The following is a 27,840-nucleotide window of genomic DNA, read 5'->3' as shown; positions in this document are numbered from 1 at the left end:
TACCACTCTCTCCCTTGCTCCCTTTCTATCTACACATCCTCTCTTTCTCTCTCTCTCTCTCTCTCTCTTCTCTCTTTTTACCCAGCGCTCCTTTTCAGGACTTCCTCCCTTCTCACATGTGAAACCGTAAACCAATTAAACATTGATGCAGTATCTATCTCATTATTCAAGGACATTTGATTGTCCTCTAAATGCGTCCGTCTCGAAGACTGATCAACTGGTATTCTTTCATACATGAGATATAGGAGGGTTACAATGTTTGCCTATACCTGAAATAAACTTGATTTGCTTATAACCCTCTATTGTACTCATTGTTTCAAAGTTTGTAAATGTATATATTTGATGACAGAGAAGAATATACAACAAGCTCTATTTTTGTTGTTGTTGCAATCTACACGTTTTATTCAGTACTGCTACATGACATGAACATAATGAAGTGTAGAGACATAAATTATTTGAGTCCCTGAAACTGAAAAAATTATGACCTCATGGCGAGCATAAAATCATAAGAAGTGACGGTGCTAGATTTACTAAGAATTAAATACTATTTTGCACTAAATGCTTCATGCACTATTGAACCATTAAAAGCAATACATGTCATCTTTTGACTGATAAAAGTCTACAAATCAAAATTGTACATGTACTCAGTTTCTATTGCTGTATAATTTAAAGAGATATATCTTGTATGGTGCTCATGATTTTGTGCAGTTCATCTCACTCCGTGTATGCGAATGTAAAAAAATTACAAATTGAAATTCTGAATACAATGATTATGTAAAAAGATGGACGTACTTATCATTTTTCTTATCGCTTGTATGTAAATTTCACCTTTTCTTCCTCTTTGTTTTTGTTTGTTTTTTATACATTAAAATTGATGAAATGTTCAGCAAATTTTCAGCTTGAAAATAAAATTCCATGTACTAAATACAGACCCGTTTTTTCTCAAAATCGTACAATGATTTCTTTTCAGTGTTATTTTCCTTAGCCCTTCATGAATATAATAAGTACACTTCAGCCTAAATTTCTACATTGATCAATTTACACTTTAAAAATAACCATTATCATATAAATACAAATAACATGCAAAGTACAGGCATTCATAATAGTGAGAGAATTGTATTGCTAAGTATCTAATGAATATACACAAAAATAGAAGGATGGAATTTAATAGAAAAAAGTAAAATCCTGAAAAAAAATGAATGTTTTTCTCAGCATTCTCAGCCACAATTAGTATTGAAATGAACCTTACCTCCCCTTAAATAAATAACAAAATAAAACACATGGTTTGTTGAGAGAAAGAAGGGTGTTAACTCAATGTCAAGCCTGTGTTACAGGGTATAAGTCAAGGCCCTTTTGGCTCTGAACAGTTGTTGTATCAGCCTAAGATTCAGCCTGAGAATTCAGAAGTAGAAAGACATTTCAGCAACTCTTGAGCATATAAAAAGGCAAACTCCCCCCCCCCCCCCAAAAAAAAAAAATGAATTCCCAGATTCCAACTAATTAGTACGGTAACCAATGTCAATAGAAACAGAAAGCCTGTCATTTCTTATCAGATTGGTCAAATTTAAAAATAAAGAGAACAAAGGAGCAATTCCAATGGGAAATTGGAATAAAAGAAAGATAAAAAGAAATTTGTTGGTATTTTTTAAAAGGAAGATGTGACAAAACCGGATGTATTTTGAAAAGCTACAAATGATGCAAAATATAAATTGCTATGAAGTGAATTATAGTCTGAGTTTGTAAGATATCTAGAATTGGGTAAAAAGGGGAAAATTCATAGTTAGGAGGCAAGTCTTTCTACTTGTTTTTACAAAAGAAATGTGATAGGAAACTAGACCTAAATTGTATTTGGTAAAATATGATATAAATAGGGATGCCTTGCATTTGAATTGCTGACAGAAATCAAAATGGAACATATTTTTGTATCCATGAAAATTTAGTTGCAGCAGTGCATTGGGGCTTGGCAAGTTTCAATTTATTAAATGGAGAAGAGAATCGCATCATAAAATTGTTAAAATTCAATTAATATTGGTAATTACCTTATGAATAAAAAATTAAAGCATTAAAAAAAAAATAATTGGCTGCCCCGTATACTCAATAATTTAACTTTCAATCATTTATGGACATAATCTTGTTTGGCGAGATTTTCATCATAAAAAAAGGCCAGTGAATTGACATTTCAAGACAATTTGTTGTCCCACCGAGGTCTAAGATATCAACTTCAGTTTCTAGACAGGCATTTTCCAAGCACATTCAGCAATTGAGTATCACTGAAAATTTATTTTACAGATGTGTAGAAGACAAGTTACTTATATATGAGATTATTTTCATCAGGCATGTTCAATAGCCTTCATATAGAGGTTAAATTCCAGGTAGAATTATGCAAATAGTGCTTCTCAGAAGTTCCCTTGAGAAGAGAAAGACCTAGATTATTGTAGAGTGGCCTCTAGAGGGAGCTGTTGTCCTTATAGACGCTTGCAGAGGCACAGTGCACAGGCCATTCCCATCAACTGCAGTGAGAGGGAAGGAGAGAGAGAGAGGGGGAGGGAGTGGAAGAGGGTTAGGGAGAGGGTGAAAAGGGGAGAGAGAGAGAGAGAGAGAGGGGGAGGGGAGAGAAAGAGAGGTAGAGAGGGAGAGATAAAAAGGTCAGAGATACGAGACATAGAAAAGAAGAAATGGAGACAGAGAGAGAGAAGAAGGAAATGAAGGAGGGGGAGGGAATAAAAAAGGGGAGAAATATTAATTAATTACATGAAATAAAACCAAGCAAACATGTATCATTATAATAATGACCGTTAAGGTAATTCATACACATATTAAAACAGAAATTCATGTTTACCATAACGAAAGAAAGACAGAAATAAAAATCATTGTTTCACCGGGTACCTGACAAATGGGCTTAAGCAGGGAACTCTCTACCACTTCTGTGCCAACAAACCATTTTGAATGAAACGTGCTGGGGGGGGGGGGGGGGGGGTGTCTGACCAATTCGCAGAATAGTTAGCTGACAATTTTCGAAATGCGGTCAAGTTATAAAAAAATACAGTAGTCTGGTTTTCATCTTTGCAGACATTTGTCCATATCATTCTCTCACAGCAAAAAAAAAGGTCCTCAAGTTCTTTATATTCCCCGACGGCCTATAAAATTGTTGACTTTGCCGACAGAATTTTTTTAATGGGGTGTGTTGCATCCTTACTTCTGTTGGTCAATACCCAATTTCTTTGGTGAGTTTTGCCAGCCATGACTGACGCCTTTTTGTCGGGCACGTCACCTTTTTTTTTACTCTAAAATTCACTTACCTGAATGATGGCGACAACGATTCCCACGCCACCGAGAACAGTTCCATATTGTGCAACTTTATTCTTCACGCCTTCAGAACAACCCTGAGATAAAAGAAAGGAAATGATTAATTAAGTCCGACTGCACTACTTATAGCTCCTTGCGCCCTCTATACAGCAAACAATGCCTAAGTGGTGACCGTTAGTCCCCCATAATCCTCTTTTCCTTATGTTAATTGAGAGCTGACTTGATGAGATAACCACCAGTCAGTGACCTCGCAGGAAGGTCTAATCCCCCTGGTCAAACTAGTACAGACGGGCTTTAAGGAGGCATGATGGCTCGGTGGTAGAGTAGTGGTGTCATCAATGGGAGGTCCCGGGTTCAAAACCAAGTCAATGCGCTAGTGCCCTTTGGTAAGGCATTGATCCCCATTATCAAGCCACTCAGAGCAGACTTACAGCTGTCTGTCCCCTGGTTGCTTACTTGCAAGCTAACACATGCTTTATCAACAAACCAAACAAATTATAATGATAAGATTGATAATATGGATAATAATATTGATAGCATACAGAAGCCTGAGAAATAAGAAGAGAAAATAATTATGATAATATGATTCATAATTATGATGAAAGCATCACCAAATCGGAGACATTAAGAAAGATAATCATAATGATAAGATTGATAATTATAGTATTAGTATAAACAACCCTAAGACATAAGAAAAGAATTTTAATGAGATTAATTATCATGGCAGCATACAAAGGTAGTATATGGGGGATGTTTTTTGTGAATATTGAATTATATGTCATTACAAAAAAAGGACCCTTTTATGAAAGAGGGAAAAAATTGTTAATAAGTGTCATATTCTCAAGACGATCCAAACAAATGAAAGTTTTTGTTCCCTTTTTCACCCCAAAAAAGGGTACCGGTACTTTAAGAAAATGTGTACTTGATAGGCCCAAAATAGGGCAATATTTAAGGCCACTTTGTACCTTTTCACGCAAAACGGGTCATATTCTTGGAAAACGTTCTTAAAAGTAGGCCACATACGAGGTCATTCTTGATTCTGTTAATGATCAGGGGGGCGTTTCACAAAACTTGTCATCAGTGACAAATGACAATTTTTGTTATTAGCTACTGAAATCCTTGCTTCTGATTGGTTATCAGCATATTTGTCACTGATTTTTGTCATTTGTCATTGAAAAAAGGCTTTGTGAAACACCCCCCAAGAGTTAAACTTTTAAAAATGGAGCGTCATTTTTAGGCATCTTAGATAAAGCCAGTAATCATATGGGAGTTCACTATTATTATCAACTTCATTAATTTGATTGCAGCAAATTGTTATTCATATATTCATGTATCAGACTCTTACAATTTCCTTGACTTTGTATACTACCATGGTTATCTATCTGTTTTTTGTTATTTTATTTGAAATTCAACCTCAAGTTTTGGTTCAAAAAAGAAATAATAATAACATTTAAAAAAAAAATAGTGTGTGCGATTGGGTTTTTACAGAGGTGTATCAATCAGATATGATTAACTACATCTGGGGGCCGACCTTTTAAAACGTCACCATCCAACGCGACTCATTTCGAACCGGGGTCGGCGTGAGTCCATTTGACCTACTCACATCTCCCTATTGATTCCCGCTTTTTTCCTCATTAAAACAAGCACAATGTTATACTTTCTAAACATTAAAGATAAAGTTGAGTTCTGGTCATGCGATTTCATTGTGAAAGAAACGTTCTGGAATCATCAAAATGATAAAAAATTTGGCCCAGTCTTGGTAAAGTTACAAGCACTGTACACAGGAAGATGTATATGGGACTACACAAACATGTGGCGTCAAATCTGTCCCGATTTTGTATGGTGTACATGCCATATTTAGAATACTAAGGCATTTGAAGAGTCATACTTTTCATGGATCATTTTTTATCTGATGTTCTTCCACACTTGCATAATACAATGAAAACGCTCACAAATTGTTTTTCACCTCTTCCCAGAACTCAACCTTCTCTTTAAATCAATAGTGTACCTGGTTGTAGATGTACGTGGCGTAGTTGCTTGTGGCCTGTTGACATACATCAAGACTGTCTTGGTCCATGCAACAAGATGCAGGCACGATATTTTTAGGTGAGTCAGTCTGGTTTTTGTACCACGTGGATTTCTCATAGAGGGTCACAGCTGAAGAGGCATTGCCCATTACTCCGCAGCATTCAAACTGTTGAAGAGAAAATACAAGTATTAGAACAGGTTAATAATAATAGGCATTTATATAGCGCCGTCTATCTAGACAATTCTATTCTGAGGCGCACAAGAAAAATGGAAAGAATAAGAGAGTTTGGATGAGTGTCATAGTGTCATTCATCTTGAATTTAAAGGTCTCTAAGGAAGTTATGATTCTCAAATTAAATGGTAAATTATTCCAAAGAGAAGGTGCTGCAGCTGAAAAGGCCCTTTCACCACAGGCTACTTGCGTCTTGGGGATCTTAAGCATATGCTGGTGTGATGATATTAGACTACGAGCTGGTGTATAAGGCAGGTTCTCATTAATGAAGGATGCAAATATAGATTTTATTATAATAGGGATTATTGATATTATTATCATTGTTATCATTATTATCATTATCAGTACAATTATCATCATTATCATAAACATTGTCATTATCATCAGTATCACTATCATTGGTATTATTATTATTATTATTATTATTATTATTATCATTATTATTATTATCATTATCATTACTATCTTTATTATTATTTTAATTAGTATCATTATTACTTCTACTAGTAGTAGTAGTCGAAGTAGAAGTGGTAGTAGTAGCAGTATTACTAATATGATTACTATTATTACTATTGTTATCTATAGTATACTGCTAGTACTTTTGGCAACTCAAGAAATAGCATTTCATGTTAAAAACTATTCTTCATAATTAATGAATGAATATTTTAAAAAGAGCTTCAGAGAATATAATAATGTGATTATCAAGAATATTACCATAACTATTATTATCATTATGATTATTATTCTATTTTTAAAATTTAGATGAAACAATCAATCCATTTTTGTATATACAGAATGGTATATAAACAGGGGAGTGTTTCACAAAACTTGTCATCAGTGACATATGACAATTTTTGTTATAAGCTACTGAAATCCTTGCTTCTTATTGGTTATTAGCAGATTTGTCACTGATTTTTGTCATTTGTCATTGAAAAGAGGCTTTGTGAAACAGGCCCAAGGACTTACTGAGGATTGGATGAAGTCCCAGGAATTTGTGATAGCCACGTCTCCACCATCCTCCCCTCCATAGTTGTTCGTCAATGTCCTGTTCAAGTCCTTCACAACATCAGTCTATAGAGGGCAGCAAACATATGTTATATGATTCAGGGAAGGGAAGGAAAGAGGCTCAAAGGTAATGGATACAAGATTTGAGTTACAGTCTAACTGTCTATAGCGAACCCCCCAGGGAAACACAAAGTTGTCTTTATAGACCGGTGGTCTTTGTCAGACAGATTCCTTTAGTACGTATTTTTCAATTAAAAGCCATTTTCATGGGAAACAAAAAATATGGTCTTTGTAGACAGGTGGTCACTAAACTTGGTTTGAATGATTGATATGATTTGACTGCGTTAGAATTCAGTATTGCAGCTAAAACATTATAAAATGCACAATGTGAAATAAATAGATAAAGTACGATACATTTACTTTAAATGCACAGCTAAACAATGGCTAATTGATGAATTAAAAAATGGACTCATACTTCAGCTATAATAATACTTTTGTGATAAAAGAATCTCAGGGGAGAATGAACTACAAAGCATTAATTATTAAAATATTATAAATATTTACCATCAAATCCATGGCTTTTTAAAAGTACACACTATGAACAAGTGACATGATATAATTGGCTTATTTTATTTATTATGTTATGCACATCTATAGAAGCTATTTATATCAGCCAAAGTTCAAAACTGATTTCCTCTCTTCAGTTAGGGGGGTCTGGGGTGTGCCATCCCCCGCTGAAAGGCCAACAAAATATCCCAGCCATTAAAGATAAAGGGAGATGGTCTTCGGTTTCCATGTGCAGAAGGCCATAATTCGCTGACACCAGACTAGGTGGAAAAATACCATTAACAGGTGTACAAGTCTTTGCACAGCGAACCTGTGGGCCAATCAAGAAATACACCCTAGCTAGTCTCCTGGAGGGTCTTCCGGGGAGGGAAAAGTCACAGCATTACGTAAGGTCTCTTATAAAACTGAAGGCTAATCCTGGTGATTGACAAGTGACGACACCTGTTATTGGGTAAACACCTGAACGGTATCGAATCCTCAGCCCACCTCTACTAGCATGCGTCTTTAATATAGAAATCTACTTCTGACCTTAAACGGCAATCCAACCTTCATAAAAATTCCCTTTTCTTTTGGAGTAGGGTTGGATTTGCCTTTCTATAACGTAAATTGAACAATATAGCACTGACCTTGACGTAAAAATAGAGGGCGATGCAGCCAGCAGCCAGCTCAATAATGAAAATGACAACCAGGAAGAAGACGTACTGTGGATAAAATCAAAGAAATAAATGTCAAAGTCGACGTAAACCCACTGTTTTCTATATTGGAACACAGGTGGTATCGCTTTATATTGTCTTGCATGACAGAAAGAAATTTCACGAAGAAAAGGGGTAATTTTCAGGAATTTTAACAAAGGTTTGGAAACAACAATACCTACTGTACTTTTTCATGGTTCACTTTTTCACTTATGGTTAACCTTTTATGTGCCAGCAAGTTCCCAAACACTTATTAAAAAAAACGTATCAGGCTGTATGTAAATTTTGGTCTCATTTTTAAAGATTTCACAATAAGTATCATCCATATACATAGCATGTAGTAGTAGTAGTAGTAGTAGTGATTATTTTACCTGACTGCTAAGAAAGCACAAATGCTGGTTAGTAAGCAACCAAGAACCGACGAATGTTTGTATCCTTTTGCGAATTTGTACCACCACGAATTGAGCAAAAACAATTTTTGTTCAAAATTTATATTAAACGCTTTTTTACATTCTTGGTCTTCAATTGCGATGAAACAGATTAACTTCCCATAATTTGAAATAAACGATGACCTACCATTCCGAGACAGCATTTATTTTCCATCTTGGCCCCGCAGAACCCAAAGATGGATACGATCATGACGAAGACGCCGGCGATGAGGAGGATGTAGGCCGCGGTGTGGTGGAGGTTGTCGGTCAAGATGGCGGTCAGATGCTTGGAGTCCTTGTCAACCAGAACCCAGATACCAAGAGCCATAAGAATGACGCCTCCTAACTGAAAGAGAAAAAAAATGGAGCAATAATAATAATAATAATAATAATACATAACATTTATTAGGCGCTTAATACAGGTGTTTCTAAGCACACCATTGTCTGACTTAAAATCACCGACTAAAATTTGTAATAAACACAAAAAATATAATCTGTTCTTTATTCAATAAATCATGCATATATAATAACAAAAATAAAAATGAGAGCAAACATAAGGTCAAACATATGATCAAACAAAAGATCAAACAAACAAAGAATAAGATTGTGTGCACCTCCTTTGACCGACTTACAACTGCAGTATAGCATTCATGAATTCAAAAGGTGGAAGTCACAAAGAATGATGACTATGATTTGGTATCGTGCACATTGTAATTGTTGTGGTACTATATGAACAACACCAATAGTTCATGAGACCGGGATTTGCGGAGGGATACCAGAATAAGGCACTTTCAAGATGGCAAGTTATACATGGACATTGTTTACAACGATCTCTTATTTATCTGTCCATCTGATCATTCAACAGTAATAATGGTCTATTTTTGTATAGCGTGCATCATATGGGAATCTGGCTGCAGTGCATGCGATGGGGTTTGTCAGTCAGATTCGCAGTAAAGGTTTATTATTATGACCATTTGTTGTGTGTTTCTGAGGGATCGTTTATCCAAAGGTTCATAATTCCAAAAGTAAAATAGGGTTCATAATTCCAAAGATTCATAATTTTGAAATGACAAAGGGTTCATTGATCCAAAGGTTCATAATTCTGAAAAAGAAATAGGCTACACAATTCCAGAAATAAAATATGTTTGGTTATTCTGAAGATTCATAATTCCAAAAAATGATAGAGCCTCCTCTGTCATTTTTTGTAATTACGAACAGCTTCTGGTATTACTGTACAGATATAGTGAAGTTATTATTTCAAGGGTATTTTCAAAGTGTGTATTTTTATGATACATACTATAGAGGACCCATATACTATTGGCAATTTAATTTAAACTTACCAAGAAGAAGAAGTTGAAGAAGCAGAGAATTCCGCGGCAGAAGTTTCCGCCCCACGAAAGCTTTTTCTTCAGGTCACCCATGATTTTGATAATTCCTCTCCTTCAAGAGCTTGATAAAAACTGAAGAGAAAAGAGAGAAAAGAGAGTTAAGAGACAGCAGACAAATTAGCAATTATAGTTTATTTTATTAAAGGTAAAGACCAGTATTGGAAACGCCCCAATTTCAAAAAATGAAATGGAAGCTCTCATTACCAATCATGTTGAAGAATGTTTTGAATAATACATGATCATAACAAATTTGCCGGGAAACCGCCTACTAATTCATATATTTGGTAAATTTGTTTCTCTCATGGTCTGTGAGAGATATAGGGTAGTCCCATATACATCTTTCTGTGTATAGTGCTTGTAACTTTACGAAGAATGGGCCAAATTTGTTATCATTTTGATGATTCCAGAACCTTGCAGATGCTAGATGCTAGATGATCAACCTTTTCTGATCGATTCCACAACGTTTCTTTCACAATGCAATTGCATGACCATAACTGGTCTTTACCTTTAAAGCCTTGCTTTGAAAATGGATGATGAGGGTTGTGTTTCCGGACACTTAACAAACATATTAATAATAATAATAATAATAATAATACTCAGTTTTTATATAGCGCTTTTTAGAATCGCTAAGCGCTTCCAAACTTGGAGATTATTACCCGGCTTTAGCTGTGCTGCCATTGCGGCGCTCTAGCATTTCAAAGAATTAATTCCTGCCAGGTACCCATTTACATCACCTGGGTTGAGTGTAGCAAATGTAGATCAACATTAAGGCTGCACAACAGTGTAATGAGGTACCCGAGTACACTCCCAAGCTTCCAAGCGAATACTCGATTATATTCGGAAGCCATGTTTTTTTTTGATTTTTTTGAATTTTTTGATTTTTTGATTTTTTTTTGCTGCCGAATATTCGAGTACGAGAAATCGTACTCGAGTAGTTGTCAACAGTGCGGGTACTCGAGCATTCGACTACTCGTCGCAGCCCTAATCAACATAGAGACTTCTCTTTTGCCTTCTGATTTAGAACAGAAAATATAGCACTAACCATCATGAATATTTGTCCTTCATTACATTGTCCAACATACATGTATGTCTCAGGAGATTTATGAAATATTGCTTTTTCAAATCAACTGTCCGGATACACAACCTGTTGGAACATACAACCTCCAGGGTTTACACGAAAACGCTGCAGTTGCCGAATCATTCCTGAACAAGGCCTAAGGCTAGGACCTATCAAGTGGAATACAAATCCTAGTGAAGACGGCCCTCTGTTTTAGATGCTGCAAATACATACAATGGAAGGGTATTTTCTAAAAGAGCATGAAGGCTATCCACACCAGCCCCTTGAAACGTTACCTCAAAGCCAGGCTATATGTCTTTTGAATCTTGGAATATTTTGAGTATTGATCTTTCTATCAAATTAAATTCATGACTATGATATCTGGGACCTGTTTCATAAAGCCTTTTTTGCAATGACAAATGAAAAAAAAATAGTGACAAATCTGCTGATGACCAATCAGAAGCAAGGATTTCACTATGTATATAACAAAAAGTTGTCATTGTCATTTGTCACTGATGACAAGTTTTGTGCAATGGGGCCCTGATCCATAGATATATCATGTAGCCTGATGATGGTCACATTAATCAGCAAGAATGTCTGGAAACTATAGACTACATGAATGAAAAGATGAACTACATCTCATCAGCACATGATACAAGGCCATTGAAACATTCATCTTTGGTTACATGGCTTCTATGGTATGCTGCTGGGACCAACCAGTGCAGTATCAAATTATGATACGGTTGTGTATTAGTTTATCATTAAAAAGCTAGTATCACCCTGTACATTTATAATCATGAGGCATATACATGTATAACTGAATACCGTATGTAGGCCTTAATAAAAATTCCCACTGTGACTCTTAAAGTGGCACGTTCCCGCCAGTGTAGTTATCGCTGCTCTAGTCATCGCCATCTTGGTTCCGAAGATCGACTTCTAATTTGCATACAGCTGTCAATCAAAGTACCCGCGGCCTGGCCTGCCTTCGCCAAGCCAGCTGATCGCTGACGATCGCGACGTCACGAAAGTGGGCGGAAACAGCAGCCGAATCTTAGAGTCGAACTGCGATTGGCATTACTTCGGCACATGTATGCGATAATCGGTATTGTCCGGGCATTCGGAACATGCCATCTGCGTAAGAGCCGTATTCTGTTGGTGTCAATAGGCAGCTAGCACCGTCCGCCAGCGGGTACGTATTTTGAACGCCCTCTGGAATACGGGGAACATGCCTCTTTAATTCTCTCACATCAATTGCCCCCTCCCGTTCAACCCGCCCCCACTGGCCCTCCCCCTCCCTTCCCCCCCCCCCCTCTCTCTCTCCCTCTCTGTCCAGGGACGTCTCCCTGTTCTGTCTTTCTCTCTGTCTCCTTCTACATGTATCTCTCTCAATGACTCTCAATTCCCTCCCCACCCCTCTTCTCTCTCTTTCTCACTCACTCTCTCTCCTCCCTCCCTCTTTCTCTCTCTCACCAATAATCCACCACATGTGCACTGCCAATGCTATGGTGTTAAAATCAATTCTATCAATTGCTCATCCAACTCGATACGGCTAAGCACAATGTACATGTACAGATGTACATCATATTTTCTATGGAGGATCTATGTACACATGTGACATTATCACTGTAGAAAACCTACGTACGTGTAATGAACAGGAACACAATACGCTTTTGAAAACGTGTGAATACAGAACTACACAGCCTTACATGCATCCTTGAAATATGATGGGACAATAATATTCAGCTCTTTTGAGTTAGAAGCTTGAGTACATTTTCTCACTTGTCTATTTTGAAAGGGTCACGCTACCCATAACAAAGATTGTTATGTTTATTGAAAATACATGTACCCTGGATGTGTGGCAACACTCAGAGCAGTTCAAGTTTGGGTCCTCTTTTCACATTTTCAGCACAAATATTGTTTCACTGTCACAGAAAGACTTTAGAGTTGAATATCACCTGGGCTTTTTTCGAGCATTATCTCGATGCCCTGCACAATTAGAATTGAATTTTTCCAAGAGTCCAATACATGTATGTGTAAATACGTGTAGGATAGTACCTTTAAGTATTATAAGAATTCAATGACAATTTGCCAACTACTTAATGAACGAAGGAAAGGAAGGGGAAAATCATTTCCTGTCTGTGTCGTAATATCATGTAATTATTGGCAAGTTGACCCAGGAGTCTGTTGATGCTATAAAGTATGGTATTAGAAGTTTCACATGTCACATACACAGGTTATTTTCAAATGGTTACATAAATTATAACCATTTTAATAATAATGTCCTTGTTTTAAGGAGAAAAAAAGGGAAACTTGTAAAAAATGTACAGTAATCAACTCCTGATTATGGCCATCCATGCAGTGTGTTGGCTCAGTCAGTAGAGCGTCCATCTCACAACCGGGAGGTCGTGGGTTCGAACCCCGGCGGTGCATACCAAAAGATGTTAAAAGACGGGAGTTGCTGCTACCTTGTTTGGTGTTCAACAATAAGGGATAGAGCAACGTCGATCTGACACTGCTCAGTGGCTGCCGGGCTCATGATCAATTGGGCAACAAGAATTTCCATTTTCGGTTTAATAAAATTTGGAGTGGACTTTAAAAGATTATTATTTTTATTATTATTATTATTATTATCAGTGGAAGACAAGCCAAGACATTCAATTACATCCTGTTGGTGTCACCCACTTCATGTTTAAAGGGAGAACGCATTGAATTGATTACCGTACTTGAAATGCTAGAGTGCCATAATTAATGGCAGCCATGCTAAAGATAGATTAATAATTGTGGAGTGTCCAATCTAAACAAGAACCCACCATCATGATCATCATTATCATGATGTGCTCTAAATATAACCTTATTTGGGCGTATCGAACAACATTTTCCCTAAATGTACTCTATTTGTCTTATGTTACACAAGTTGCAGGGTTCCTCTGTGAAATAAATTACTCTTCTTTATGAGATTTCTTGCTCTTTACATAAAATATAACCTTTCTTGAAATCCCTTAACATTGAAATGTTTGCGGACATCCCCCAAATTTACACTTTTTGTGCAAAATTTCTAACTACCATGCATACATGTACACCATGAAGAAGCAACACCTGGATAATGATATTCAAGTACCTGCACTATTTGTAATGGCAATAATTAATAGTCTGTTAAGCTTGACAGATTATATACGAAGCCATCGGAAGCTTTTGAAGCTCAGTCGAGAGGTGATGGCATGATTGGCATCAAACCAATTTTAACCCACATTGATAATTTGAATACTCTCTAATTAATGGAGTAGTCTGTTACTGGTACCTGCAGTAAACTCAATAATAGCAATCCAGTGCTCCATAAGACTCTAGTTATTCCACATCAATTAGGAGGAGATAGTTTAGGCCTAGCCCTACCCCACCGGATCGACACACCTCCATATCCCCTTCCCGTTTAGATCATGATCGGATGTAGAGAAATATCACCAGGACGGAAAAGAAGAAGCTACATGTATGTCACAAAAATAAAAAAACAGAATAACAAGAATATACGTTCTTATGCCCAAATAATCCACTCATTATCATTAACACTATTATCCCTACCCGTTTAGAATAGTTCATGATAGGATGTAGAGAAGTATCGCCAAGAAGGAAAAGAAGAAGCTATGTTACAAAATAATACTTCTTACGTTCTTATGCCAAAATATTCCTCTTTAACATGGTCATCAAAGCAATTACAATAATATGATTTCTATGAAGAAATATACTCACAATCAATCACTATATCTACTCGCAAGGTACAATCCAAAAACACGCTCCGATCTGCAAGACACCCTTTTAGTACGACAGCCACTACACATCTGTTTACTGCTCACACTATACTATCCGCGATCACTAGAGCAACACGGACTGAGGCTGCTTTGGAATTTTGTCAATAGCCCATCCCACTTAAAGGGCTATACTCCAATGATATCCTATCATACTCCTTTCATTTTAATGGCCCCACGTTCGGTTCATTGTATCTCCTACGCACATGCTTATGTGTATTAGCTGGTAGAGTGCCTAGTCTGTTTTTGCAGACTTTCTCCCATTACCTTTGTTATTGGAGGGTGATGTGATAAGAAGATGTGAGTTGGTCTAGGGGTAATGTTCATTTTGTTGTTGTTATTCTTATCAGTAGTAGTAGTAGTAGAAGTAGTAGTAGAAGTAGTAGTAGTAGAAGTAGTAGTAGAAGTAGTAGTAGTAGAAGTAGTAGCAGTAGTAGTAGTATCATCGTCAAATATCTTTATCATTATCATTATTACTATTACTATCACTATCCCTATTTATACTATTATTACTATTTCTTTATTGCAACGAATAATGAAGGTTGGATTTCAAATAAAAATGAAAATACAAACATATATAAAAATGGTATAAACTAGTTACACAAGTCAAAGAAAATGTAGAGTTTGATACATAAATGGTCAGCTCTCTGTGACTTTGCCTACAAACCAACTCAGATCGGACCCATCTGGTCTGAAAGTGAGTCACGTCTTTCGGATGGTGGTGTTAATGTTTGTTCCACACGTAAATAGTCATATCTAATTGCGTCTGTAAAAATCCAATCACACACACACATACACACTGTCACACTTTAGCACAGGTTATCGCAGGAAATACATTCTAGCAGATTCAAACTGAACTTACACTGAATGTTCAGATTGCAAATATGATTTGTGCCAAATGATATTTATCAATATTCAAAGCTGAGTAATAAATAGAAAGAGGGAGAAATTAAGCTAATAGTCCCAACCATATATTGAAGTTTCATATTGTGTTTGTACTATATGTTCAAATTTGAATTGTGCATCAGTGATTTTTCCACCATTTTCCCTTGATTTCATGAAAGTTTGCTGCTCCAAACGTCATGTAGGCGCAGTAGGTCCAGTATAATTCCGACTCACTTTAAAGGAGTTTTCTCTCGATAATATAATTACAATGCCAGAACTGTAGAGTGGAGATTAGATTAAACAGTCATGGAATTTTCCAGGCATATTGTGGCTAGCAGATTGGCAAGGACATTGTAATAATTGGTATAAACCAATAATTGTAGTATCTTTTTTCCCTCAATCCTTTTTTATGGCTACAGTGATTGGTTTTTATCTAATCTTCAGTTTTGTTGAATTTCTTATGATATTTACATTAATAAATAGTAATAATAATAACAACATTTATAATGCACACATATCCACCCCATGAGATGCTCAAGGCGCCTAACAAAGTAAATACATTAAGCCTAAGAAAGTACATGACTTCAATGAATATAAGTGCAAGCATATGTATGTATCTTTATTTACTAATTTAAATATATACTTCTGTAAATCTCTTCATTATTAATTGTAAAGTGCTACAAGACAATTGGTATTAGATGTAAGTGCTGTAAATCATACATGTATTAATATCATCATCATCATCATTTATTCCATTTTTTCTAATTGGTATTTCATTATTATTAATTATTTATTTAATTAGTAGTACAAGTAGTAGTAGTATTAGTCGTAGTAGTAGTAGCAGCAGTCGTAGTACATTTTCATAATTTTCATCATCATCATCCACCATCATCATCATCACCATCATCATCATTATCACCATCATCATCCATCATCATCATCGTTATCAATCACTTCTGAGGGATTTTCTCAAAATTTAAAGAGTTCCACTAATGACCCAAATAAAACCCCTTAAACATTACTTTGTAGGCCTACATGTAGGAACAAGGAGTTATTATCTAAACTTGAAGCTACTATACATGTGTATTAAGTAGGACATGATCATTGAAGTAGAACTACATGCCTCAGAAGCTTCCGTTAGGCGTTACCAATACCAGACCATGTATGACTCATTTTGCCATATCAAATGTCATCTAGATTTACAGAACATACATTGCCCGCCTACTACTCAGTCAATGACTATATTAAATATGATATAGATATACACTTTTTTTAGTACATGTACAGAGGCTCCATGAGTGAATGTGTCTAATTTCTCCCCCCCCCCCCCTCCCCCTCCCTCTCCCCCTAAAAAAAAGAAACATCACAAAAACATGAAAACAATCAATCTAGCATACCCTGTTCTAGAATACAGAATAATAAAATAAAAAATGTTTCAACTCTCTTGCTCTCTCCTTCTCTCTGCCTCTCCCCCTCTCTCTTTGGTCCTTTCCCTTCTAGATCTGTTTGTGTGTGTGTGTGTGTGTGTGTGTGTGTGTGTGTGTGTGTGTCTATCTCTCTACATATTACACTTCTTCATTAGCGTACAATGTACCAGTAGATAATAAACCATATACATGTAAAATAGACATCTTTCAAAGTTCAAACAAAGATCATACTATGGATACAGCATCCGGAGCATTTTACGAATGCAATTATTATTTTGTGAAATACAATTATTGTTTATTGAGCATAAATCATGTTTGTTTCCTACAAATAGCCTGACCTACAAATAAAAACCTAAAGGGGATTTCTAATCAATGACATTTTCCAAATACCTACCCTTTAAAAGATCAGTGGAGCATTTAGTAGGGATAGTAGTACACAATGAGTGGGAGAAAGTACTAGTCTTGACCATTTTAGACTCAGTTTAACAATTTTAATGAGAGGGGAGACAACTCGTCATTCATATTTAGCCTGTAATTTGGCTGAAAAAAGGAACCCACGAGATAAAGCCGAGAAGCACATGCATGCACAATATCTTTTTGGTAGCGCACATCATCAGTTGATCATTAATCTGCTAGAGAACAGTGCAGTAACACCCAGTGTTGTTTCTTTTTTAATTTAATTCATGTAGGGCTTGCTTTTATATCTACTTGCTTTTGTGTCATGCGATACCAGCTTTCTCCGATATAAGTGTACACTTTAATACATTGTGAGATCCACAAATTTCTTATGGTACATGTGTTAGAAATGTCTAGTTTCTTTATATTTTTAATGGATCAGTGCAACATAAAATCATCTGAACAATTTGATTGGCCAATTGGTGACACTCCTTTATACAGGAACTGCTGGTGGGCCAGCTGTCATCAATAATTATCTGTTGAAACCTGAACTGGCTGTTGTTTGGAATTACATTATACATTGAAATTTAAATAAACTCAAAGCAACTAGTTAGATTACCTGAAAGATTCTCCATTGCTGTTATAGTGTAAAACCAGAATTGATGAAAAAAAATTACAATTTGTGAATTGAAAAAAAAAGTGTTGTGTTTAAAGGTAAAGACCAGTTATGGTCATGCGATTGCATTGTGAAAGAAATGTTGTGGAATCGATCAGAAAAGGTTGATCATCTAGCATCTAGCATCTGCAAGGTTCTGGAATCATCAAAATGATAAGAAATTTGGCCCAGTCTTCGTAAAGTTACAAGCACTATACACAGAAAGATGTATATGGGACTACCCTATATCTCTCACAGACCATGAGAGAAATAAATTTACCAAATATATGAATTAGTAGGCGGTTTCCCGGCAAATTTTTTATCATCATGTATTAGTCAAAACATATTCTTTCACATGATTGGTAATGAGAGCTTCCATTTCATTTTTTGAAATTGGGGCATTTCCAATACTGTTCTTTACCTTTAAGCTATTTTTTCTGCAGTCAATTTTGAGAATCTTGACACCTGGACAAAGTGTTTAATCTTTTGTTTGTTGTACAGCAATTCGAATTGCTGATACATTTGTTTTCTCCCTTCCTCCCTTATTCCCTGCCCCCTTCCATCTATCTCGCTCTCTTTCTTCTATAGATGAACACATGAGCCAATGATAGGTTGAATGTAATCCATATTCCTGGAAAATGACATGTTTAGATGTTTTCATTGTTTTTATATCTCAAATATTCAATACTTTACACATACACTTACATGTATTTCATATTATGAACAACTTTTACAAGTATGTTTTATTGTGAATTTATATGTTATTCATACAATAATTCCCCTCCTGTGAAAAGGCTTGCCCAAGAGTGAATCCCATCTGCAATGGCCATAAAAGCAATTATCTTTATACATTTTTCACACTGGTTTTGCTTAACCCCGTACTTTGCTTAGCCCCACTATCCTTAACCCCGGACTATTTTTTTTTGCTTTTCACACACGTTGTTTTTAGTCCCGTACTAGCGCCTATTCCGGAATAAGAAAATTCATGCTGTTCTCAATGCAATTCTTAGCCCTAGACTATATGATTAGACAGTGGGCTCCTTACTTCGCATCTGGCCAGCTGCGATACGCTCCATTGCGTAGTACCGGACTATTTTTCGTTTCTGTTCTCATTCATTTGCTTGGCACCGCATTTGCGGGGCTAGCAGGAGTTAGCAACACAATTGTGGAGTTAGCCCTGCTATTTTGCAGGGTTAGTTAACCCCGTACTATAGGTGGGGTTAGCCCACTTTGGTAAATACGAGTCTGAACAGAAAGTGGAATAGGCTTAACCCCGGACTATAGGTGGGGCTAATTGTGGAGTTAGCCCTGCTATTTTGCAGGGTTAGTTAACCCCGTACTATAGGTGGGGTTAGCCCACTTTGGTAAATACGAGTCTGAACAGAAAGTGGAATAGGCTTAACCCCGTACTATAGGTGGGGCTAAGACCCCCCCCCCCCCCCCTTAACCCCACCTATAGTACGGGGTTAAGCAAAATTTTGCCAGTGTGAAAACAGTATTAGAGATTACTGAGTAGCTTAAAAGAAAATGAGTACGTACATTATGGCCAGGTATACACTCAATTACTCATAGTGGAGACGTTTGTTCTTGTCTTTCTCAAAAGGTTGCCAAAATGAAAAGCAAACACAGACAACAATGAAAAGAAAAAGTCTTTTATGGTAAAAGTTGATGTTCTATTTATCATTTTATTTGACTAAGGGGTTAATTAGGAAGGACACATCCACAAGCTTGTGTGCCAACAGTAAACACACCATAGAGAATGTGTGAACTATGAACTGTTTCTTTTCTGATCTAAGTTTCACACAATTCTAAAACACATATATGCTCCGGTCATAGTTGCTCTGCAGACAGCCTTTATGACATTAAATTTCATATTGTAAGACAAACAAAGTTCTTTTTGTCAACTCTGGTCTTTAACACTATAAATAAACCGGTACACACACGATAGAAAAGGTGTGAACTAGTTCCTTCCCTGATCTCTAAGCTTCACACAGTACTACAACACACAAACTCTGATCGTAGTTTCTCTGCAGATCGACAGCCTCTATGCCATTAAATTTTATTTTTGTATAAAACAAACAAAGTTCTTATAATCAACTCTGGTCTTTAACACTACCAGTACATACATAAACCCTCACCTTAAATTTTAACATCTCTCTCTCTCTCTCTCTCTCTCTCTGTTTTGTGAAAAGGAGGGCAGAAGGATCGAGTTTAAAACAGAAATGATTACAATTGAAACAGATAACGAACCTACTACCTAGTTGATCCATGCTGATGTGCAGACATTTCTCTTTTTTCATTACAATAAATCCTCAGGAACCATAAGGAAATGAGCTTTTTTGGTGAAAGGTAATGAAATACATTAAAATCACTGTTACAAAATTTCAATTTTCCACCTTTAAAAGTATTTCCATTTCCACACTACTGATGATACTTTTTATAATGAAAATACTAAATCCACAAATGAGTTCAGTATATGCTGGCATACCAGTAAATATCCCATTTGATTTGAGCAATCTCACTTTATTGTACTTGGCTCTCATTTCAATGGTGCAGCATTACTGAAATACAATTTAAAGGAAGTGGGGTTTGTTGGAAAGGTTAGTTGTAAAGATTGTCATTTTCTCAGATTGTATTTGTATACAATTTTGCAAAAAGCTATCCCTGAATGGCAGTTTTATAGTGGGAAATATAATTTTCTCTCTTCTTTGTCAATAAACTAAATACATTTTGAAAATACAGTGAAAACTGTATATGTTATAAAAAAACACTCAAGGGAGACCAGAAAAGTGGTCTTTATAGGCAGGTACGGTATTCATTGTATAGAGGTTCCTTTAGTACAGGTTTCTATGGAAACCATTGTCAAGAGAAACAAACAATGTGGTCTTTAAATACGGGTTGTCACTATTAAAAGCGGGTTTCTCTGTAATATATTAACAGTGAGGCCTGTAACTCACATTCATGACTTGTTCAAGGATACAACTGATGTTAGTGGTTATTGTGGGGGCTATGTAGGTGTATTAAAGTGTAGGCCTGTACAACACAAACCATTGACGGGGGTACTTGTTATCGTTACCATATAATAATAATAATACATTTTGATGTAGAATGCAGCAGGAGAGGAAACCGCTAATACCAGATCCTACAGAGTTTACAAGCCCACTCTCCGAATTACTCATCCCTCCCGACAATCTGTATTCCAATCAAAACCTCAAAGCTGGATTTCACATCACACATATACCAACACAAGAGGCCCGTCTTCACTATCTCGAGATTGCCAAATATCCAGCTATTTGAACTATCCCGATCGCAAACTATCCAGCTAATTGCGTCTTCATTAGAACGAAGTAGCAAATTAGCTGGATAGTTGGTCGGGATAATATCCCAAGATATCTCGGTCTAGTTTGCAAAATATCCCACTATTTCGCAACTAGCGGGATAATTTGCGACCGTCTTCATTAGACCGAAGTACGGAGTCAAATATCCCGATCCCATCATGCACCGCTGAGCGGTATAGATCGCATGTGCGCGCGCGCTAGTACAGCTAGTTAACACGGAAAACCGGAAATCGTTGTGCATGATGGGATCGGGATATTTGACTCCGTACTTCGGTCTAATGAAGACGGTCGCAAACTATCCCGCTAGTTCGAAAATAGTGGGATATTTTGCAAACTAGACCGAGATATCTTGGGATATTATCCCGACCAACTATCCAGCTAATTTGCTACTTCGTTCTAATGAAGACGCAAATTGGCTGGATAGTTTGCGATCGGGATAGTTCAAATAGCTGGATATTTGGCAATCTCGAGATAGTGAAAACACGCCTAAGGAGAAAAAGGAGAGAGAGGTGGAGAGGGAGTGGGCGAGAGAAGGTGAGAAAGAGGGAGAGTGGGATAATGAGTGAGAGAAAAAAATCAGAGGGACCTTGTTTAAAGGATAGAGAGGGGTTAACAGAAAGGAAAAAGAAAGGAAAGGAAAAAGAAAAGGAGAGAAAAGGAGATGACTAGGTTGTAGATAAAGGAGCAAAGCAAAATACAGAAAGGCAGGAAAAGAAAAAGAGAGGAGAGAGAGAGAGAGAGAGGGAGAGAGAGAGAGAGAGAAAGGGGGACGAAGTCACAAAGAGAGACCAGGGCCGTGTATTATAAAGAGTTATGATAGATCTTAAAGGCACACTGCCATACTTGTAGCTACTTGCTCCCTCTATATAGAAAACTTCCCCAATCGGTGCCTGTTGGTCCCCCATGATCCTCTTTTTCTTATGTTAAATGAGAGCTGAGTTAATGAGATAGCCACCTGTCACATTGACCTCGCTGGCTCGCTGTGTGGTCTAATCCCTTCTGGCTCAGTAGTGGTGACGGTCTTTAAGTTTGATCAATGCACGATCGAACCATAGACTTATGCTCAATATTAACCTAGTGATCAATCAAAAGGCTCTATAATACATGGCCCAGGGTTTGAGAGGTAGAGAGGGATAAACAGAAAGGAGGAAACAAAGAAGGAAAGAGATTGACAACAAGAAAGATACAGTACATGTAGAGCAACAGATAAAGAGACAGAGATAAGAGAGAGAGGCAGAGAAAAAAAATGCAGAAAGACAGAGAGGAAAGGGAAACTGAGAGAGACAGATATGGAGAAAGCCAGAAAGAGAGAGAGAGAGAGAGACATACACAGAGAGACACACAGAGAGGCAGTGAGACAGAGAGAGAGATAGAAAAGGTCATGATGGTCAACTGGGAAAGGGTGGGGACGCTAACTCAGCCGATGTAATATATTTCAACCTTTTTTCAATACCAATTTGGTGTAAAAACATGGAGTGATTTTTACTGCATGGAATTGGAGGAAGACTTAAACAAGAATTATTTTTTTTAAGTCAACTAAAAAATCAAATTAAGATATCACTACCCACTAGAGAAAGGATTATACCTAAAGATCTGACTGAATCTCTTGAGTCCAAGTAAAAAAGAAAATAAAGCAAATTGTAATGAATAATGTAGAATTTATGAACCTCTGAACTATAAACTGCTTAAAAAAACAAAGTGACATCAGATTTACACAAAAATAAAAAACATTGAAATCAAGAATCCAGAGGTGTTATTAGTACAGTACACAAGCACATATAAATGGAAATAGTGTATAATGTAATGCACAGAAGTGTAAAATATTGTTGTTGTTATTATTGTTCTTATTATCATTATCATTACTATCCTCATTTTACTGTTCTTTTTCTTCTTTTTAATTTCATTATTATAATTATTATTATTATTTTTAGTATTAGTATTATTTTTATTATTAACATTATTTTTACCTTCATCCTTACGAATATCACCATCACAATCATCAGTATCACCATTATCCATACACATTTACAAGTCTACTAGAGTAATACAAAATTTCCCCAGGGCAGCTAGAAAAGATGATGAATTAAAGACTAAAAATGATTTCTTTGTGAATACCGATGGTATCCTTCAGTTTTTCTACTCAGTTTTCCAAACGAAAAGATGCCCGTGCATTTATATAATCATTTTACCACAGAAGAGAATTTTTGTTGTTGCCATGGTTAAACCGAAGAAAAGCTGTCAATTTTTAATATCTCCATTCACAATGGATGATAAAACGTGTGATAAAAACGTGTGGCAACATAATAACAGACGTGACTGAACACGATTCCTATTCATAGTATTCTTTATGCAGTTCATGCTGCATTACTCTGTAACGACTTCCTTTCATCATAAAAGAAATTTTCTTTGATTTGTTCAGCTGAAACACATTTACCAGAGTCTTTTATAAATTTACAATGCTGTGAATTCATCAAGTATTATTGGAATATATTTTAGACATGAATGAATGCATGAATGAATGAATTATCATTCAAATATTTAATAGAAATATCAGTGACAAAGAGGAAATAAAGGCAGATTGTAAACCCTTTAGCTCTACAAAGCTGTAAGAATGCCATGGTAAAAAAAAACTGAGCTACATTAGTGTCCTTTTTTTAAGAAATGGAAATAATGCCCCTAAACAAAACCATAAATATACATGTAGATCATGTGAAAATGTGTGAAAATGCATTAAAAAATGAAATGTATTACTTTTTGATGAATGTTCAAGTCATTTTAAAGGATACTAAAAATTGTTCTACTACTACGCTGTAGGTATGTACATGTATATTCGGGGCTCCACTGCCCTTACTTTTGCTTTGAATATCAATTCAGTAAAATATATATTGCGATTTTCAACAATTTACGGTATAAAAACCATTGTCTTTCCTTGTTTATCATTTGACTACGGTATATGGTTGATAATCTTTATTGATGCTTTGAGATGATTTTCTTCCTTATCAAATTCTGTCACTATTCACAACCATGTCAAATATCGTTGGTGTACCACGCTTGAATATGTGAAATGAAATTTGTAGCATCTTTCTTACTAATCATTTGAATATCTGTTTGATAATCATTATTGATAGTGATACTTAAAATAGTTTATTTCTTCCTAATCAACTACTTGTTTCTATTTTCACAAAGTGACGGTAGTGAGGACAATCCTCACGCAAACTGAATGCGATTTTCCTCACTACCGTCACTTCGTGAAAATAGGGACGTACTATTCAAATATCAAAGGTGTACTACCTTCAAAAATACTTCATCATCTGATCCTCGTTAATCATTTGAATATCTGATCGATAATCAGTATTGATACTTTAAGGGATTTTTAAAAATCTGATCAACTACACTGTACTGTACAATTCACAACCATTTTAAGTACTAAATTGTGTATGGTGTACTAGATGTGAAATGAAATCCATGATCCCAAAATGTCAAGGTCTGAATACTATACTATGAAAGTGGGTGTCTGAGACTGAGTGAAGGAAATTGAACTTCCTCCGCTACCCACTCATAACAAAACAAACACTCCAAGACGAAAATGTGAAAAGGAAGGGGCAACTTTTGATGATCCGAATTAAGTGCCAGGTTCTAATTTCCTAAATCCTCTTCAAATTGATGTGGAAAACTAGACCTTGATCTACATTGCATTAAATACCCCCTCCCCCTCCCCTCTTCCTCTGTATACTATACGAGAGGCAAATCTGCCGCAAAAAAGGAAGATTAAAAGACAGGAGATGTCTTAGCTCTACATAATCTGTTAACTGTTGAGGAAATCTTGTTATAATTGGAATTAGAACACTTCACATGTAACACGAATGTAACTAATTTGCTCAAAACAACCAATAAGTGTTTTCTATGCAAGTTATGGATTAAAAGGATATGCAAATAGACTGAAAGTCGCTGAATAGCAACATTTATATTTAATTAAATATAATAATCATCCTCAATGTCAGTAAATAATACATCCTACATGTAGTATATCACCACATAAAGTTAATATTTTCATTCCTTATAAAAAATAAATCTTACAACAATATCAAGTCAATAAATTGTACGTGTACAAGTAAATTACACTCCTATTTCCCGAAATATGATAAGAATGTTTCTAAAATAAATAAATAAGATATTTCATTTTCAAACGAATCAATAAACATGAAGTCCAAAACGGCCCTTGACTTAATAATTACCCAGTATCAAATAATATATTTTCACTTTTCAGCATTTTTGTTTATTTGTATAGATCTTATTCTTCATCTTAAGACAATAGTTATACATCCGTAACCTTTTTCTTTTTAAAAGCATATCATGTCCATTTCCTGGTACTCTTTCTTTTTTCTTTTTTCTTTTAAAATATCCATTAGCCTATCAGAGTGTCCACACACAAGAATCGTCGTATAAATAATCATCGTATAAATTCCCGGATGTCCACACACAGAAGAAAGTAATCCTGAAACTCTACAGCGAAATGTCGTATAGGTGCGCAGTTTGCTACTGCGATCATGAAATGGAAGCGAAAATGAGAGGTCTGGTCTCCTTTCGCTCGAGGTCACGTTAAGCCCCGCCCAGTTAGTTACACTCCCCCTGTCCACACACAACATTTCCATGATTAGGCGTGATTAGGCATGATTCTTTATTGAGTTTCAGTTCGAAACGATGCCCAAACCTGCGTTTCGTTAGACTAGTTTCGTTATACGACGTATCGTTAGTGAGCGTCCACACACACAATTTTCATCGTAAAACTATCGTGAAACGGTATAGCTAATCACGGAAAATGTTGTGTGTGGACAGGGGGTATGATCTGTTCAGAGCAAGAGGGTGTTAACTCTGTGTTTACGGTAATAAAGTGAGTGAATTACATTGCAATATCCTTCTGACTCTAAAGAGCACTCTTTTGCACTCCGACTATTAAATTTGAATCGACTATTAAATTTGAATTGCCCATCAGACTTAGATTACACAACTCCGGATTTATAGTGATTGTGCCTTCTCTTCGTTTGCTTCAAGCCTCTAGAACTCCCGTTCTTTGAAACACTGACAAGCTAGAAAGCTTTAAAGCAGGCCTTAAAACTTTTTTTTCTAGCAAATGTGAAGTCCATAACTATTGGAGGAGCGGGTGCCTTTGAATGTTTGAAACAGATAAATGGCGCCATACTAGTGCTGTGGATCATTGTCATCATTATCATCAAATGATATGTAAATAAATTTGTAAATTTGTAAAATTGGAGATAATTGTTCTCAGCTTCTCCATTGTTAGATATAAAAATCAGTCTGCTTGGAGAATTTTTCAACATCTTTTCACTTTATTAATATTATTTGACGCTCAACTCCAAGAGGAGAGGGACTCGATAAATCCAGACATAGTTTCAGTGGAATAGGCAAAGACAGATTTTTTCGATCTACTCAATTGTGAAACTACAGGATTATAATCACATCAGATAAAGCTAAACATCCCTGATGGATATCTACTTCATTATACACTTGATAGTACGAGTCAAGGATGTTACACTTAATTACTGTTTACGACAGCGTCTAAGTGCTACATAAATATTACAAGAATTGTCACCATGCAACAGCCATATCAATATCATATTGCTTTTCTGCTTTTATTTATTCATGCATTTCATAAAGAACAGAGTGAGGCAGAACAGAGTGAGGCAGACTAGTATCAGGCAGACTGACTGAGCAACTCTAAAACAGTTTCCAGTTACTAAGATGCCCTCTCAATTACATTCAGGTAGCAGGTGGAGGTACATGATCACAGGATCATGTATTACAGAAGAATTTGGTGTTGGGAGGAAATTCTGTGGTAGGGGACACCTAATATACTCTCTAACAAATACCCTTGTTGAAAACTTGAAATTGTTTAAGATTTTACCTGACTGCGAAGAAAGCATGTGTATAATGCATTTAAGTAAGCAGTTAAGGGGCTGACGGCTTTAAGTCCTCTCCGAGGGACATGATAATGAGTCTTAATGCCTTAAGTTACCAAAGGGCACGAGCGCATCAAATGGATTTCGAACTTGGGACCTCCCGGTTACGAGACCACTGCTCGACCACCGAGTCACTGACCCATCGGGCCTCACCCTATTTTATATCAAAATATAGCAGACAATTATTTCTGTCTCATAACATCCTCAGTTATGATACTGTAAACATCACAAAACCAAAATGGCAAAAGCAATTGACCTCGAATCGAAACATACACGTACATTCCAACGCTCACTCTCCCTCCCCTCAGCTCCGCCAGATCAGAAGGCACAGTCCACAGTCCACAGTCCATGCACTACACCTTTCACTCTCGGCCTCGGACCTCACAAATGAAACTCATCGAGTGACAGATTTTGAATCATAACAAGTCTAAAACACTCTCTATCTGTCTTAATTGTTGATAAATTACTGGTAACCTAGACTTAGATGGTAACACACATCGCATATCATCACAAGGAGTATCAAAAAGTGGATTCTTACCTTGATTATATATAGAGCTGCTGACGAGATAGTCTAGATCTTCAAGTACGCCACTCTCCGTTCGTATACTACAAGTGTGTGTCTTTTAACACCTGTCGTGATGCGTTCGATCGTGTGTTT

The 27,840-nt window shown here is 36.3% G+C and overlaps 1 protein-coding gene across 2 annotated transcripts; it reads right to left on the bottom strand.

Annotated features, from left to right (window-relative positions):
- Positions 1-372: 372 nt before the first annotated feature.
- Positions 373-27,840, bottom strand: LOC115918325 (tetraspanin-11-like). 2 transcript variants are annotated; one of them, XM_030973516.1, is made up of 8 exons: positions 27,721-27,840; positions 9,599-9,718; positions 8,407-8,604; positions 7,765-7,839; positions 6,533-6,637; positions 5,315-5,500; positions 3,300-3,383; positions 373-2,510 (listed from the first exon to the last, which is right to left on the bottom strand). In XM_030973516.1, exons 2-8 carry the CDS (start codon positions 9,677-9,679, stop codon positions 2,466-2,468), a joined length of 774 nt encoding a protein of 257 aa, XP_030829376.1. In that variant the 5' UTR covers positions 9,680-9,718; positions 27,721-27,840; the 3' UTR covers positions 373-2,465. The 2 variants fall into 2 exon arrangements, with proteins under 2 accessions (XP_030829376.1, XP_030829377.1); XM_030973517.1 differs by lacking the exon at positions 27,721-27,840 and adding an exon at positions 14,448-14,578.

This window comes from Strongylocentrotus purpuratus, unplaced genomic scaffold (genome assembly GCF_000002235.5).
Source record: "Strongylocentrotus purpuratus isolate Spur 01 unplaced genomic scaffold, Spur_5.0 spur5_contig_865, whole genome shotgun sequence".
NCBI lineage: Eukaryota > Metazoa > Echinodermata > Echinoidea > Camarodonta > Strongylocentrotidae > Strongylocentrotus > Strongylocentrotus purpuratus.
Note: the sequence above shows the minus strand (reverse complement) of the source record. Positions and strands in the feature narration are given on the sequence as shown.

What these genes read in the sequence shown, in the direction of transcription:
- LOC115918325 (XM_030973516.1), bottom strand. Translation starts at nt 9,679, where the DNA reads ATGGGTGACCTGAAGAAAAAGCTTTCGTGGGGCGGAAACTTCTGCCGC. An exon ending in CCACGTACATCTACAACCAG is followed by an intron (nt 3,384 to 5,314) that starts GTACACTATTGA and finishes CTTTTATCTCAG; the next exon opens with GGTTGTTCTGAAGGCGTGAA. An exon ending in TCGTTGTCGCCATCATTCAG is followed by an intron (nt 2,511 to 3,299) that starts GTAAGTGAATTT and finishes CTCTCACTGCAG; the next exon opens with TTGATGGGAATGGCCTGTGC.